We start from the raw sequence: 13,261 nt of genomic DNA, 5'->3' as shown, positions 1-13,261 counted from the left end.
AATAAAGGATAAGATCAAGCTGCTTCAAATGGTCTCCAGGTTTAAAATTGTCTGCATTTGTGCACAGAGGAGGTGCCTGGTACGCCGCTCGTGTTGGGAAGCCAAAACTGAGCATCCACAGATCATCCTCCCTGCCCCAGGAAAACCACCTCTGCTTGAAGCTGAGAAGAGCAGCCCCATTCCCCTGGCTGAGCACAGACTCCTTGCAGGGGTAGCCCACCCGCAGCGCTCCCCAGATGAGTGTGCAGGTGTCCGTCTGTCACTGTGACACAAGTACCACTCCCTGGACTGGCTGTGATGCTCTTTCCACAGGGACATGGGTGACATGGCTGAGAGTGGCCCTGGCTCTCACATGGTGCTTTCCTGCCCAGCACCCCTCCCCACACTGCATTGCCCCTAAACCCCTTTCTGACAAATTCCAGCATAAGCACACATTGTAGAAAGCAGAATATTTTATTGGATAGGCACAACAAATTAGACTAAATGCATGTAACTGCTTTGGGATATATCTGAAAAAAGTACAGTTCTCTTTAAAACATATTTGTGGGGCTTTTCTCCTTTGGTTTAGTTGTTTTACTCCAGCTTTAAGCATTAGTCCTGGGTGAAGGTGGCTTCTTCATGCTTTTTCATAAGTTCTTTTGCAGGAAACATTATTCATGGTGCATTCCTGGAAAGAAAAGATAAATCAGTAAGCTTTTAACTCTTATTAAATATTTGTTAGTCAGAAGGTAGAGAATTACATATCTATTGGGAACCAGTTCAAGAAAAAATTGCATTTCTCTACCTCTAAAGGCAATTGCTGAAAGAGTGGAACTCAGTTTTGAGAGCTTCAGCAACAGAAGACTGAAACAAGCACAGGAGTGAAAGAATTTTCAAGACCTGATCTACTGACCTCTGGGAGTTTTATCATCTTTTCTTAAACACCACTAAAGAAGTCTCCTAGGACTTCTGTAGAGGCTGACTGGACCCTGGAGCTGGGCATTAACCTTTTTTTCCTTCACCTTTTGTGGTTGTCTTCACACATGTGAGTAAAACACATGCACACACAGAGAGAGAGCTTTCAGACTTGCAGCTGCAGGTGTCAGCCTCTGCATGTTAGGCTCTGTCCTCATCTATTTTTCAGTTAGATCAAACTCTGTTTTGTTCACTCTTTCTTAAGCAATTTGTTATTAAAAATGATTTATATTTCTTCTCTTCTGGTCTCTATCCAAAGGAATTTAAATATTGAATTTATGGATATAATTATTTTTCCTTAGGGGAGGGCAGAACTCTTCAGGAATTTTGTGTATGTGTGTTGTTTTGCAGCATGTAGGAATCTCAGCTGCCTTTTATGAACATAGATTTAGTCCTGTCCCAGATTCTTCAAAGTGTGTTTTCTAAAACTATAGAGCAGAGCTGGGAAGCCCCAGACTGTATGTAGGCCTTACTGGCACCAAGTCAAGCACAATAGTCTCTGACCAGATAAAACCAACCAAGGGAGCTTGGACATGTTTCCTTGTTCTAACATCATATTATCAACACAGCTGTTGGTGATGGTGTGGCAGGATTCCCACAGAAGGCTCTAAGGCTCTGCTGAAGATGAGCAGCAGTACTCTGCATCAGCATAGAGTGGATTTATTTAATGTGGGCTTTGCTAATGCTTCCTCTATACTGTCCAGGACTTCCAGATTCTGAAATATATAGTTTCCCTCATAGGGATGTTGGGTTTTTCTTCCTACGCTTTCCCAGCCATGTCTTGCTATGGAGAACAGGCACCTCCATACCATTCCATAAGTTTAACAGCTTTTCAGTTTTAACCTACACTCTAGACTCAATCAGAGGGACTTCTCACCAAGTGCACAGAGCCCTTTCAGATGCTTTCCCTCCCTGTGTTTGAATCCAAAGGCATCCATCAGCTCAACATGAATTCTGCACATTGAATTCAGCAATTAAATAACAAAAATTAACTTACCACCACCAGGTTCCCATCCACCACTTTTCTCTTTATGATAGTCTCTTTTCCATCCCACTTCTGCACCTGCTTCAGCACACCGTTCTCTAGGGTTATGACATTCTACCAAAGTAAAAAAACAAAGTGTGGCTGTTTCATTAGAGAGCTCTGGTCTCAGGAGAAAACTCTCCAGGTCCAAACAGCACTAAGCACAAAGCACCCTCAACAGCCTTACCTGTGGAGGCAGCATTTCTGCACTGGATGTCAAATCACAGCTCTGCCCTGCTGCTCCCACATCCCTTTTGAGAGATGTTTTTGCAAAATGCCATTTTGGGACTCACCTTTGTTTTTCTGTCATCTGCTGTGGTTTCATCAAACTCTTCACCCAGCTTGAAAGACACCTCTGTATTTTTGAAGGTGCTTTCTGTTTTGATGGTTATCACATCACCATTGATGCTGATAGTTATATTAGGCTTGGCCACACCAGCCATCTTCCTGGTAGCAAACCCCACACCTGTAAATAAGATAGGGCACTATGAATTTTTTATCTTAATCTTTTTGTCTTATATGTTGGGAAAAAAATTCTCAGTGCTTTTTCCCCATGTAGCTTTCTGAGTGCTAATAATTCTATGTTACAGAGATTCTTTTGTAAAATCTTACTTGGTACTGCTATAGACCAAGCTGGGTAGGTTGATGTAAGGAAATTCTCTGTCATTGTCAAAATAGTAAAAACAATATTTTGAAGACTGACATTATATGAATGCCAGATATTTGCACATAGACTTGTTCAGAATAACTTTCGTAGATTGTACACTAACTTGTATGCTAATTGTATCTAAATGTAAATAAGCAGAAATATACAAGTTTCTGAGCCACAAAAGCAACAAAACAAACAAACAGGAAAAAAAAAGCAAGCTTTTTATATTTACAAGTGGGTAGGTTGAATATAAGGAAATGATTAAGAAATAGCTGGCAATTGTTATGTCCTGAGTAAAATCTGGAGTAAAGATTAAGAGTGCAAGTCTCACTCATTGAAAGCTGTCAGGATAAGTCACAGTAAGTATTTTACCCCTAAACTGTAAATAACCCCCCCAGTTTTTAGCATGTAGTAATTGAATCGGTGCAAGTTACCCCCTGCTTCCTCCACACTAACAGAATGTTGAAACCTTTTAAATCCCAATTTTAATTCTAAGCTAGAAGTCTACACCTTTAGAAAAAAAGTGTTAGACATCAAATCTTGCAAACATCTGCATGAATCCATGCAATTGTCTTTGTTAATATTCACTGGAGGCAGCTACAGAGTTTCATTCAATATAAGAGCCATGGCAATTAACTGGTGCCCTAATCCAGTAGCATTTTAAAGTTGTTTGGGTGTGTTGCTCATAGACATAAGGAAACTTGCTGCTTTCTAGCATCACACCAATTTGCGTGTCCAAGGATAAAAGCTAATTCGCCCAAAATAATCCAGTGATGTGTTTTACTTCCATTTATAAAACTACTAATAAGGCATGCATAGACTTGACTTACCTGACATTATTCCCATCAATGAAAGTTTTTCTGCTTTTTAGGATTTTAACACCACTTATTAAAACAGATGAATTCTCCAGTTTAAGACTATTTGATCAAAATAGTGGATTAAACCCCCCTTGATAAACAGCAGAGCCAGAAAAAGCAAGTAAAGAGTAAAGTTCAAAATTGGCATTCCTTCCCTGTTCCAGATACAAGAAGTACAAGAAGTTGAAATAACAATTCTCACCCAGTTCCTTCATATAGTCCTCAAAGTTTTCACTAGAAAGGAGCTTCCAGGTGCCCACAAAGTGGTCGCACATTTTGTCAGGCTAGAAAGATGCCTTCCACAGGTTCAAACAGAAATGCAGGACTGGAGAATATCATGAGCTCCAGGAGAAGAGCACTTATCTTTAAAAAGGAGCTGTGGCCACATGATGCTCTGGGATGACCAATGAAGAGTGAGTCCCAGTGACCAGTGTTTTTCTTCTTCCCCTACCCCTCCTCTGCCAGTGGGTCATAGTGCTATTATTCATATGCCCTTACTAGCACAAAGATCACTGACTTGTTTTTATTTAATTATTTTTGTCATTCAAGAACACTCTGCCTTAAAGGCAAATAATTAAATCAAATTACCTCTCAGAATAAAAAGGGAGGCTCAAGCTCAACCCACAAAAATTAATGTTCTTGCCCCTACTCTTTCATGTCAGTCCACTATATCAAATGGACACAGCTCAGTTTCCAGACTTTCAGATCCAAAAGGGTCATTGGGATAATTTAGCTTGCTTTCAGCACTCCTGCAATCAGAAATTTCTTCTAGAGAAATACAGAACTACAGGAACAAGTTTGGATTTGGAGCACAATGAGAGGATGCTGGGGTTAGAGAAGGCAAAGGCAATAAAATTATTTCCTTCATTGGGATCTGCTTGTCCTTGCACTACCTGAATCAATTTAACAATATGTCTGTAATATCCTTTTATGCAATGGAAATGAGATATGGATTTCTGTGAGAAGAAAAATAATGAAACAGAAGATTTCTCTCCATTTTACTCCCATGCTTTCAGACAAACTATGCCCTAATGACTAGTATTTTGAGTAGTTATGGCATAAAGCTAGGCTCTAGTATCTACTTACCAAAAGTCCCTGGACACTTCATTTCTTTTCTGCTTGTGCTGTTCAGGCATTAATTTGTTTTAGGCAAGTTGTGCACAGGCTGACATAATGGGTCCATCTTGACTGATCCTCTAAGCCCTGCCATACTCCAGTTCACAGAATAACTATCAGAAAGCAGTCAAGCAAGTTCTTAGACCTTCCTTTATCTGTGATGTGCTATTCCAATGGCAAAAAGCAGCTAACAAGTGCATAGTCCGGCCCCTGAAATTCTCTTTAAGTGGATTTCCAGGAATTGCTCTGCTGGTTGCTAGGCATCGATATTGTGGGGCACATATTTTTCTACTTGTCTTTGTAAATAACAGTGCTATAGAAGAGTTATTTATATAGGATTGCAAGATCATAGGATCATAGGGATCATTTGTAAGGGAAGGGAAGTGAGGAGGTCTCCAGTGCATCCTGCCACTCAGGCAGGGTCACCTCTGAGCCCACATCAAGCTGCTTAGAGCTGTGCCCTTTTGGGGATCAGAAAACTCCCTTTGGATCAGAAAACTCCCAGGAAGGAGCCAGCACAGTTTCCCCAGGAAACACACTCCCCTGCCGAGCTGTGCCAAGGGGGAAAGGGTCTCATCTTCTCTCTGAACCTCTCTATTTTCAGCTTTTATTCATAATTTCTCATGGTGGGGGCATTCACCGCCTGGTTCCAACTCCTTGGTCACTTTCCCCCGGCTGTGGAGGGGGGAAAGCACTCCCAAAGCTTAGCCAAGATGAACCACTTCAGTCTCACAGCCACTTTTCACAGGGCAAGTGCTCCCAACCCCTGAGGATCCTCTGGGTCCTCTGCTGAGCCCACCTCAAAGCTGGATGCAGGACTCTGGATACACCCTAATGACTGCTGAGATGAGGGGCATAAGCACTTCCATCAACCTGCTGCTGGTACTTCTGACATACAGGGCAGGATGCTTTTGACCTTTCTGCTGCCAGGTCTCAGCTGAATGCCCACCAGGACCCTGAGGGCCTTTTCTGCAGGGCTTCTCCCTCGGCAGTGAGTCCCCAGCCTGGATTGCTCTGAGAGCTGAGCATGTTTGTACATGTATAATTAGTTACCCGCTTGTGCCTTTAAGATGTCAGTCTGTGGGAACTAGAATATCTAATCTTAGATTTGGTCTATTCTTTTAATTATTTTTTGCATATTCAGTGACTTTGGCCTAATCTCAAAATAAATAAAACTATATTCGAATTATGAATCAGTTGGTGCCTTTCCTGGTTGGTTTTTGCAGAATGTCACATGCTCAAGTGTTCTTTAAAAGGAAGTTCTGAGGTCTCTCAAGTTTGTGTCATTATCTTGAGGTATTTTTACTTCAGATTATTGGCTTGAGAAACTCTGTATTGTGTGTGAGCAGATGGTAGGAACATGAAAACTCAAATCCAGCATTTAAATAATGAGAACTGAAAGTACCATCTGAGGATTGTTGCAGTGGCCCAGACAGAAAGGCTGCAATGCAGCTGAAATCAGCTCCTGTTTGTGCTTTCCTTGCCTTTTGGAAACTATACTGTGTGCAGGTTGCTATAAACAGCATTCCTCTGTTTGGAGGGGAAATAGGGCCTTCATATTCAAAACTACAGTCTGGGAGATGCAATTGGCCTTTGGTGTTAACAGCTGTCTGCAATGCTTGTGCTATTGGAAGAGTTTTTGGGGAGAGTAGAAGCACCTTTCCATGCAGATCAATTTGGAGCAGACAAGCACACCCTCCCCGGGCAGTCAATTACTTGCACTTATTTAAAGTAAATCTGAGCTATTTGTAGATATCTTGTGCATGTGATGACTCAAAAATGCAAGAGGAAAGCCAGCTTGTGGGTTGACTTGCATGTTTACTTCAACAAGCAGCAATCTGGGAGCACACTTATGGCTCTCTCTTGGAAAGTATCCTACCAATGGTATCCTTTCCCTCAGGAGAGACTTCCAGTAACAAGAGATAAACTTATGGCACTGATGCCATCTAATACAAATCATGCCTGCTCCCTGGGGCAAATGCATGCAGTCTGCTGATAAAGACTGGAGTTTTTAATGGTCATGAAGAAATCAGTGAGGTTTCTGAGCCTGGAAGTTTAAGCAGGTGATTCATGTCACTTGCAGAAGTGTCTTGACAGTAAGAGCTGGGCAATCTGGCTAAACAGCCCCGTGGTTATTGACACTGATGTGATCTCATACCACCAAAAACAAGGGCATCCTTAAAAGTGTAGAAACCTCCTTCAAAATAAGCAGAAATTTTGAAGAAACCACAGCAGGCAAGAGGTGAACCAAGAAAGGGAAACTGGTGAGGGTCCAGTACAGGAAATGCTGACAAAGAAAATTAATCTCTTAATCCTGATATGAGCTGATGCAGCTCAAGTTTGCAAATAACAATGACACATTGTCTGCAATGTGGTCTTGGGGTGCTGTGACATTTGAGGATAGTTTCTGACGTGGGATATGGTGAAGTGATCACAGAATTCTGTGGTTCTGTGAAGTGTGACAGCAAAGCAGCAGCTGTGCAGGGGAAATCAGTAGATGTGAAGGTAGCAACGATGGGTTAAATCTTACTCTGTGACTCAGACCAAAGGTCGAGATCTACTTGAGATAAACTGCTTTTTACAAAAATAAGCACAATAGTAACCTCCCTTTGGCTCTTCCACTAGAGTATGTGAGAAAGAGGATGTTTATTCCTGCAGTGAAGATCTGCCACTTAGGAGACCTTTTGAATGAGCATTGTGGTAAACCTTCCCTGCTACTTTATGTAAGGATGGAATTGTCAAAGTAAAACCACATCTTACTCTCAAAGGTGAAAACATACATTAACAGTTATGGCTGCTTAAAAGGAGGCTTCTTTCTTGAGTTCCTCCTTGCCCCAGAAGGCAACAGAGTAAAACTCCTTTGAGTGCTCTGGCTGTCAGACTGGTGGCTACCAATGAGCAGCAGTGTATTGTGCTTACTGACTTGTCTCCAGAGTTCTGCTGCTCTTGGGATAAAAACCGGCATAAAAAGGCATCCATGCTCGATTCCACGGCTGATGACATTGACAATGACTTCCACTGCACACTTCCTTTGAAGGAACCTGGCCTCTGTATGGGCTTATTGCTGGCACATGTGGTAGTATTCATACTAAGAAGAAATACATATTCTTGGCAAAGCTATGACAATGGAGACTTTTCCTTATCCAGGAAAGGAACTGTGGCTTTGATGCAAGTTGTTCAGGCACAAAAACACCTGCTGAGAAGATGGACTATAACCACCCTCATGTTAGGAATGGGGGACCACATCACACTTTCTGGTACTGCTGCAACTTAGACAAAGCAAAATCTTTCTTAATGCTTTTCTGGCTAGGTACCAGACTGGGAATTTGTTCTAAGGCCCCAGGGTAGGTACAAGAAAGGTGATCTAATTCTGGAGCAGACAAGAATTGGTGAAGGATTGCTATCTCTGCTCACAAAGCTGCTACTTTCATTTCTAATTAATATTTGAAACAGGTGAATTGCCTTGGAATTAGTTGGGAAAAATGATAACTAAAGCCTCAGTACTCATAATGTGACACACTGACTTTACAAAATACTGGCTTCAGTTTGCTTGAAAGTTCAAACAGCCAATTAGTTTTCAGAAGTATTTTTCTCTCTCTTGGGGAAGGAGGTGAGCAGGAGAAAAAACAGGTCCTTTTTCCTGTGCTCAGTGCCCAGAGCCAAGCTGATGCTCCCCCACTTGTAATTGTGGCTTCAGACCTCACTCAGAACTGAGAGTACTGTTGCAAATAGTCACTTTGTTGAAGGAGTCAGATTTGCCAGCAACAACAGATCTGCTGTTTCCTTGAGTGGGTACTGGCACCATTTTACCCAGCCACCCTGCTGAGCTGTGACATTTGGAGACCTCAGGCTTGTGTGCCCCAGCACCTGCTTTTATGACTTTTCGTGATTCTGGGTTCTTTTGTTTCCTCCTGAAATTTAGGCCAACCAGTGAGCCTCCACATCCTTAAATAGGTTTCCAATATTGAAAGCAGGACCATGAAAGTTAAAAACATTTGAAAGGTGTTTCTGAAACATTAAGCTAAGTTTGTGGTAAAGCTTTTAAGAACAGAAATGAAATCTCATAACTCTCAGGCATAGTAAGATCAAGCCCCAAAAAAACCCCAGTGGTTGACTCCATTAACTTGCAATTAAAATATGCATAATTTTGTTTTCTGAACTTGCTTTAAATATGGAGTTTTTTTAAAGATGAAGAAAAAAATGCAGATATGTCTGGAGGATACAGCAAACCTCTGGGCCCTTGCCTTCTCCTGAGAGACAGCTGAGATTCTGGCTTTTCTCAGCAGATGGCATGGCAATAATACATGCTCTCAAACACCTGTAGTTCATACAGGTGATGATTGCTATTCCTAAGGAAAACTTGGACTTCTCATACTCTCCTTTAACACGTATGTCACTCATTCCTGGAGCAAGGCAATTAGCAGTGTGAATTTTATGAATTGCAGGTTGTGAGTTAAAAGGAATATCAGAATATCAGAAATGTAAAAAAGCACAAGTACTTGCATACTGGGTGTGTTTGTTTTATTTCATTGAAATGAGAAGAAATGCAGGTACACAAACTCCTACAGACATGCAGGTGGTGGGCTTCCAGAAGGTAATGTGGACATTTCTGTACATGAATATTTGAAATGTCAGAGGTGCACCTCATATATCCTGTATCCAGCAAATGCCATAGAGGGATTAGTGGTAAATTGAACTTCATGACTCATGAATGTTTACATGAGAGAAGATCTTAATTTGCTGGCTATAATGTAGGTATTGAAGATGCTTCCTGTTTCTAACTACCTACGGATTCCCCTGATCTAAAGAACAAGTTTAAGGTTGTCTAAGGTTGTTCTGATATTCAAATCTGTCAAAATCTTTTTGTATATATGGTACAAGTCTTGCATCTAACATCAGGGCTTCTTCTCTTAAGGGTATATAATGAAAATTGGCCTTTTTCTGAATCCTGCTTTGTCTTGTCCATGGACTTACCTCAGAGCATGTAAATCCTTGTTGTTCTTCCCCTCCACCTTCCCCCCACCCCACAAATAAAAAGGTGCTTTTCTTTTCTTACTTTTTGATCCCTAAACATCACTCTAAATTTAGGTATTGCAGCAGATGAAGAAAGTAGTATGTTTCCCAAAGCACTTTTGGGTTTCCTCCAGCAATTTGAAGACTTGCTGGAAAACGAGACTTGCTAATACTACTCTGAAAATTCATTTGTAGTCCTTCTCCAGATGCTCTTCTGAATTATCCCAGATCATCCAGCTGAAACCCTCTCTCAAAGCCTCCATCTGAACAAATGAATAGCACGGTTGGTTACATCTACTTTGGGACTGCCCAAGAGGAATCCATCCCTGCTCTGCCTTGTTACTGAAGCTCATGCAATAGCACCTGTTTCATTTCCATACAGATCTGCATTTAGAAACCTTCCACTGTTTTTCTTTGTTTTTGTTTTTGTTTTGTTTTGTTTTTTGTGGGGGTTTTTTTTGTTTCTTGTTAAACATTTTTATCAAGCTGAATAAAAAAATTTTCAAATAGGGATGAGAGAGTAGTGCATATTGATAACATGTACTGTCTTGTAAATTTAAGCTATTCCTATCAATGGTTGTCCTCTTAACAGCTCGTGTGAAGCAAGAGCACTTCCACAGTTTCACTTGTTTCTATCCCAGCAAAGAAAGAACAAAGTGTAAGAGCAATATTTCAACAAGAATAAAAATACTCTGTACAAAAAATTTAAGCTCTGCTGAACCTTCACTCTGAGTAAAATATGCATGGGTTTGGCAGCCCTGTTTATGCATGTCTTTCTGCGGCACAGTGCAGTTTCTGGCTTCCTATGCTTTCAATCTGACAGCTTGCTCTGAAACTTTCAGGGAACTCCTCCTTGGGTTTGACAGAAAACTATCTATTATTACAGATGCATTTAGATCACATCCAAAGACCTAGTGCTCTGTGTAAAGGAAAGCAAAAAAATCCAAATATGAAATGCCCTTCCGAGTTGAAGCCTTCCAGAGAACAGCCCTCTCCCTGCAGCGTGGTGAGAGCTGGTGGGTGTGAAGGCTGGCAGCTCTCTGGCTCTCTACAGCAGATCTCTAATCCTCTGCAGCTGACTGCTGCCCCCGGGCGCTGCCAGTGAGGGAGGGAGAAGGAGCCAGAGCTCCTGCCCAGCCACTCTCCCTGCCTGGGCCAGTGGCCTCTTGCAGCTGCCCTCACTGCAGCCTCACTGCTGGCTTTCATTGTCATTGCCAATCTCATTTTGTCTCACTGTGTACCAGATATAATAGACTGGGAATCAAAAGGGTCTCTGAGGAGAGAAAAGCTATGGTTTTCTAAAGCAATCCATCATTCCTGCCCTTCCTGCTCTGGACAGCTGTCCTGCCAGGAACCAGTCAATTATGTTTATGTTTGACATGTGAAAACTCACGTCACATATCTCCATAAGGGAGCGTCTGTGAAATGCATTTTTTAATGTAAGGTAGTAATGCAGATCCTTGTTTAAGATGCTGTGGAGGGACTAGAAGCACAGGGCAGCTTGCACAGGGAGGGTGGAGTTTGCTACCATATGTGCTGCAACCCTCCCAATGCCATCATCAGCAGCTGTGGGCAAGGAATGTCCTTACAGCTCTTTTGCCCAAATACCTAACTATATCCAAGCCTTATTTTTGCTACACAGAGTCTCTAAATCTGCTACCCTGAAGCCCAAAAATTACTGTAAAATGTTCTCTGCCTTCTACTTTTTCCCCTCTGGAGGATTCCATCACAGCAGTCAGGCACAACAAATTGTATGTCTCTATTGAAGATGTGTGCCATGAGGCTAAATGCATGCTTTTTTAACAGATGCTGCTGATCCTTCCTCAGCCCCTGCAGATTCTTCATCCTCTGATATAATTTTAATCTTGCTGGCAAATTATTTAAGCTGAACATAACTTAATTGCTTTTATAGTCTGATATGGCTTTAGGTTGTATATATCTCTGTTCTAACAGTATTTTTTCCATTAACTTTGTTAATGTAGCTTCTCGTAAGCCAATACTAACTTGCTGAAATTGATTGGAGTATCTGAAAATCTCTTCTGTGATTTTTAATTTAGTGCCTGACTTATTTCTGCTTCAAACTGCTCACCCCAATTAAGGCATGACTGTGTCCAGTCATTGGCACAGTCCCCAAGTCTTCCATGAAGAAGACCCCTGCCCAAGAAAGCTGATACACTGAGTGTGTTAGTGAGAGGTGGGGTATGCAGGCTTGAATTCTCTTGTGTGAATTCCCTTGAATTCCCTGAAGTGGCTACTGAAGCTACATTTCCTGATACTCAGAGAGTAGAAGACATAGAAGTTTTTTTCAGCTGTTTTTGTTACTTGTAGTTGTTATATAGTTCTTCCTCTACCTATATAACCTCTACCTATATAACCTCTACCTATAGCTCCCCCAAGTCTTCCATGAAGAAGACCCCTGCCCAAGAAAGCTGATACACTGAGTGTGTTAGTGAGAGGTGGGGTATGCAGGCTTGAATTCCTTTGGCATGAAGTGGCTTCTGAAGGACCATTTCCTGATACCAGAGAGTGGGAGACAGGGAAGTTATTTTCAGCTGTTTTGGTTACTTATAGTTGTCATATAGTTCTTCCTCTACCTATATAACAGTCACAGAATCACAGATCACAGAATCATTGAGGTTGGAAATGACCTTAATCATCATTGAGTGATCTTCACTTTGACTGATCTCCACTTAGAGCTAAGAACTAAATGCCATATCTAGCTGTCTCTTGAATATTTTTCCAGTGCTCGCAGAATCACAGAATCATTTAGGTTGGAAATTACCTCCATCATCATTGAGTCCAACTCATGATGATGGAGACTGATCTCCACTTAGAGCAATGCACTAAATTCAATATTCATTTGTCTCTTGAATATTTTTCCAGGGATGTTTACTCCACCACCTCCCTGGGCAGTCCATTACAATGTTTATCAAGCCTTTCTGTGAAGAAAATTTTCCTATGTCCAAGCTGAACCTCCCCTGGTGCAGATTGAGGCTATGTCCATTTGTGCTGTCACTGGTTGCCTGGGAGAAGAGACTGACTCCCATCTTGCTACAACTTCCTTTCAGGTACTTGTAGAGAGTGATGAAGTCTCCCTTGAGCCTGCTTTTTTCCAGGCTAAATACCCCCAGCTCCCTCAGCTGCTCCTCATAAGAATTATATTCCAGCCCCTTCCCCAGCTCCACTGCCCTTCTCTGGACATGCTCCAACATCTCAATGTCCTTGCTGTGGGGGTCCCAAAACTGAACACAGTACATGGGATGTAACCTCACCCGTGCCCAATACATGGGGACAGTCACTGCCCTGACTGGGCACACTGTTGCTGGTACAGGCCATTGGCCTCCTTGGATACCTGGGCACTGCTGGTTTATGTTCATCTGCTGTTGGCCAGCACCCCAAGGTCCTTTTCCACTGGGCTGCTTTCCTGCCATGTTCTCCCAGTCTGTAATACTCCATGGGGAGGTTGCAACTGATGTGCAGCACCTGGCACTTGGCCTTGTTGGACTTCATACCACTGGTCTCAGCCCATCAATCCAAGTTCAGTCTAAGACAAAGTTTTTAGCAGGTTACATGGTTTGGTTCCTTGATTGCCATGATATCTGCTTAAGCTGAACTCTTTTTTTCTATAGAAAGGATGTGAGGAAATTT

The 13,261-nt window shown here is 41.9% G+C and overlaps 1 protein-coding gene across 2 annotated transcripts; it reads right to left on the bottom strand.

Moving 5' to 3' along the window:
- Positions 1–434: 434 nt before the first annotated feature.
- LOC120499244 (fatty acid-binding protein, adipocyte) lies at positions 435–4,716 on the bottom strand. Of its 2 annotated transcripts, none has more exons than XM_039702839.1 (4): positions 4,571–4,716; positions 2,272–2,444; positions 1,952–2,053; positions 435–667 (listed from the first exon to the last, which is right to left on the bottom strand). In XM_039702839.1, the coding sequence occupies exons 1-4, from the start codon at positions 4,590–4,592 to the stop codon at positions 617–619; spliced, it is 348 nt and encodes a 115-aa protein (XP_039558773.1). In that variant the 5' UTR covers positions 4,593–4,716; the 3' UTR covers positions 435–616. The 2 variants fall into 2 exon arrangements, with proteins under 2 accessions (XP_039558773.1, XP_039558772.1); XM_039702838.1 differs by lacking the exon at positions 4,571–4,716 and adding an exon at positions 3,687–3,873.
- Positions 4,717–13,261: the final 8,545 nt, after the last annotated feature.

This window comes from Passer montanus, unplaced genomic scaffold, assembly GCF_014805655.1.
Source record: "Passer montanus isolate IOZ18808 unplaced genomic scaffold, ASM1480565v1 scaffold16, whole genome shotgun sequence".
NCBI classification, from domain to species: Eukaryota; Metazoa; Chordata; class Aves; order Passeriformes; family Passeridae; genus Passer; species Passer montanus.
The sequence above is the reverse complement of the archived record's forward strand: the minus strand, read 5'-3'. Positions and strand labels throughout refer to the sequence as shown.

Bases quoted from the DNA above. Each gene is read 5' to 3' on its own strand.
- LOC120499244 (XM_039702838.1), bottom strand. From the start codon at position 3,759: ATGTGCGACCACTTTGTGGGCACCTGGAAGCTCCTTTCTAGTGAAAAC. The intron at 2,445-3,686 runs GTGAGAATTGTT...TCTTATTTACAG, and splicing joins GGACTATATGAAGGAACTGG to GTGTGGGGTTTGCTACCAGG. The intron at 668-1,951 runs GTAAGTTAATTT...TTTTCTTTCCAG, and splicing joins TGGATGGGAACCTGGTGGTG to GAATGCACCATGAATAATGT.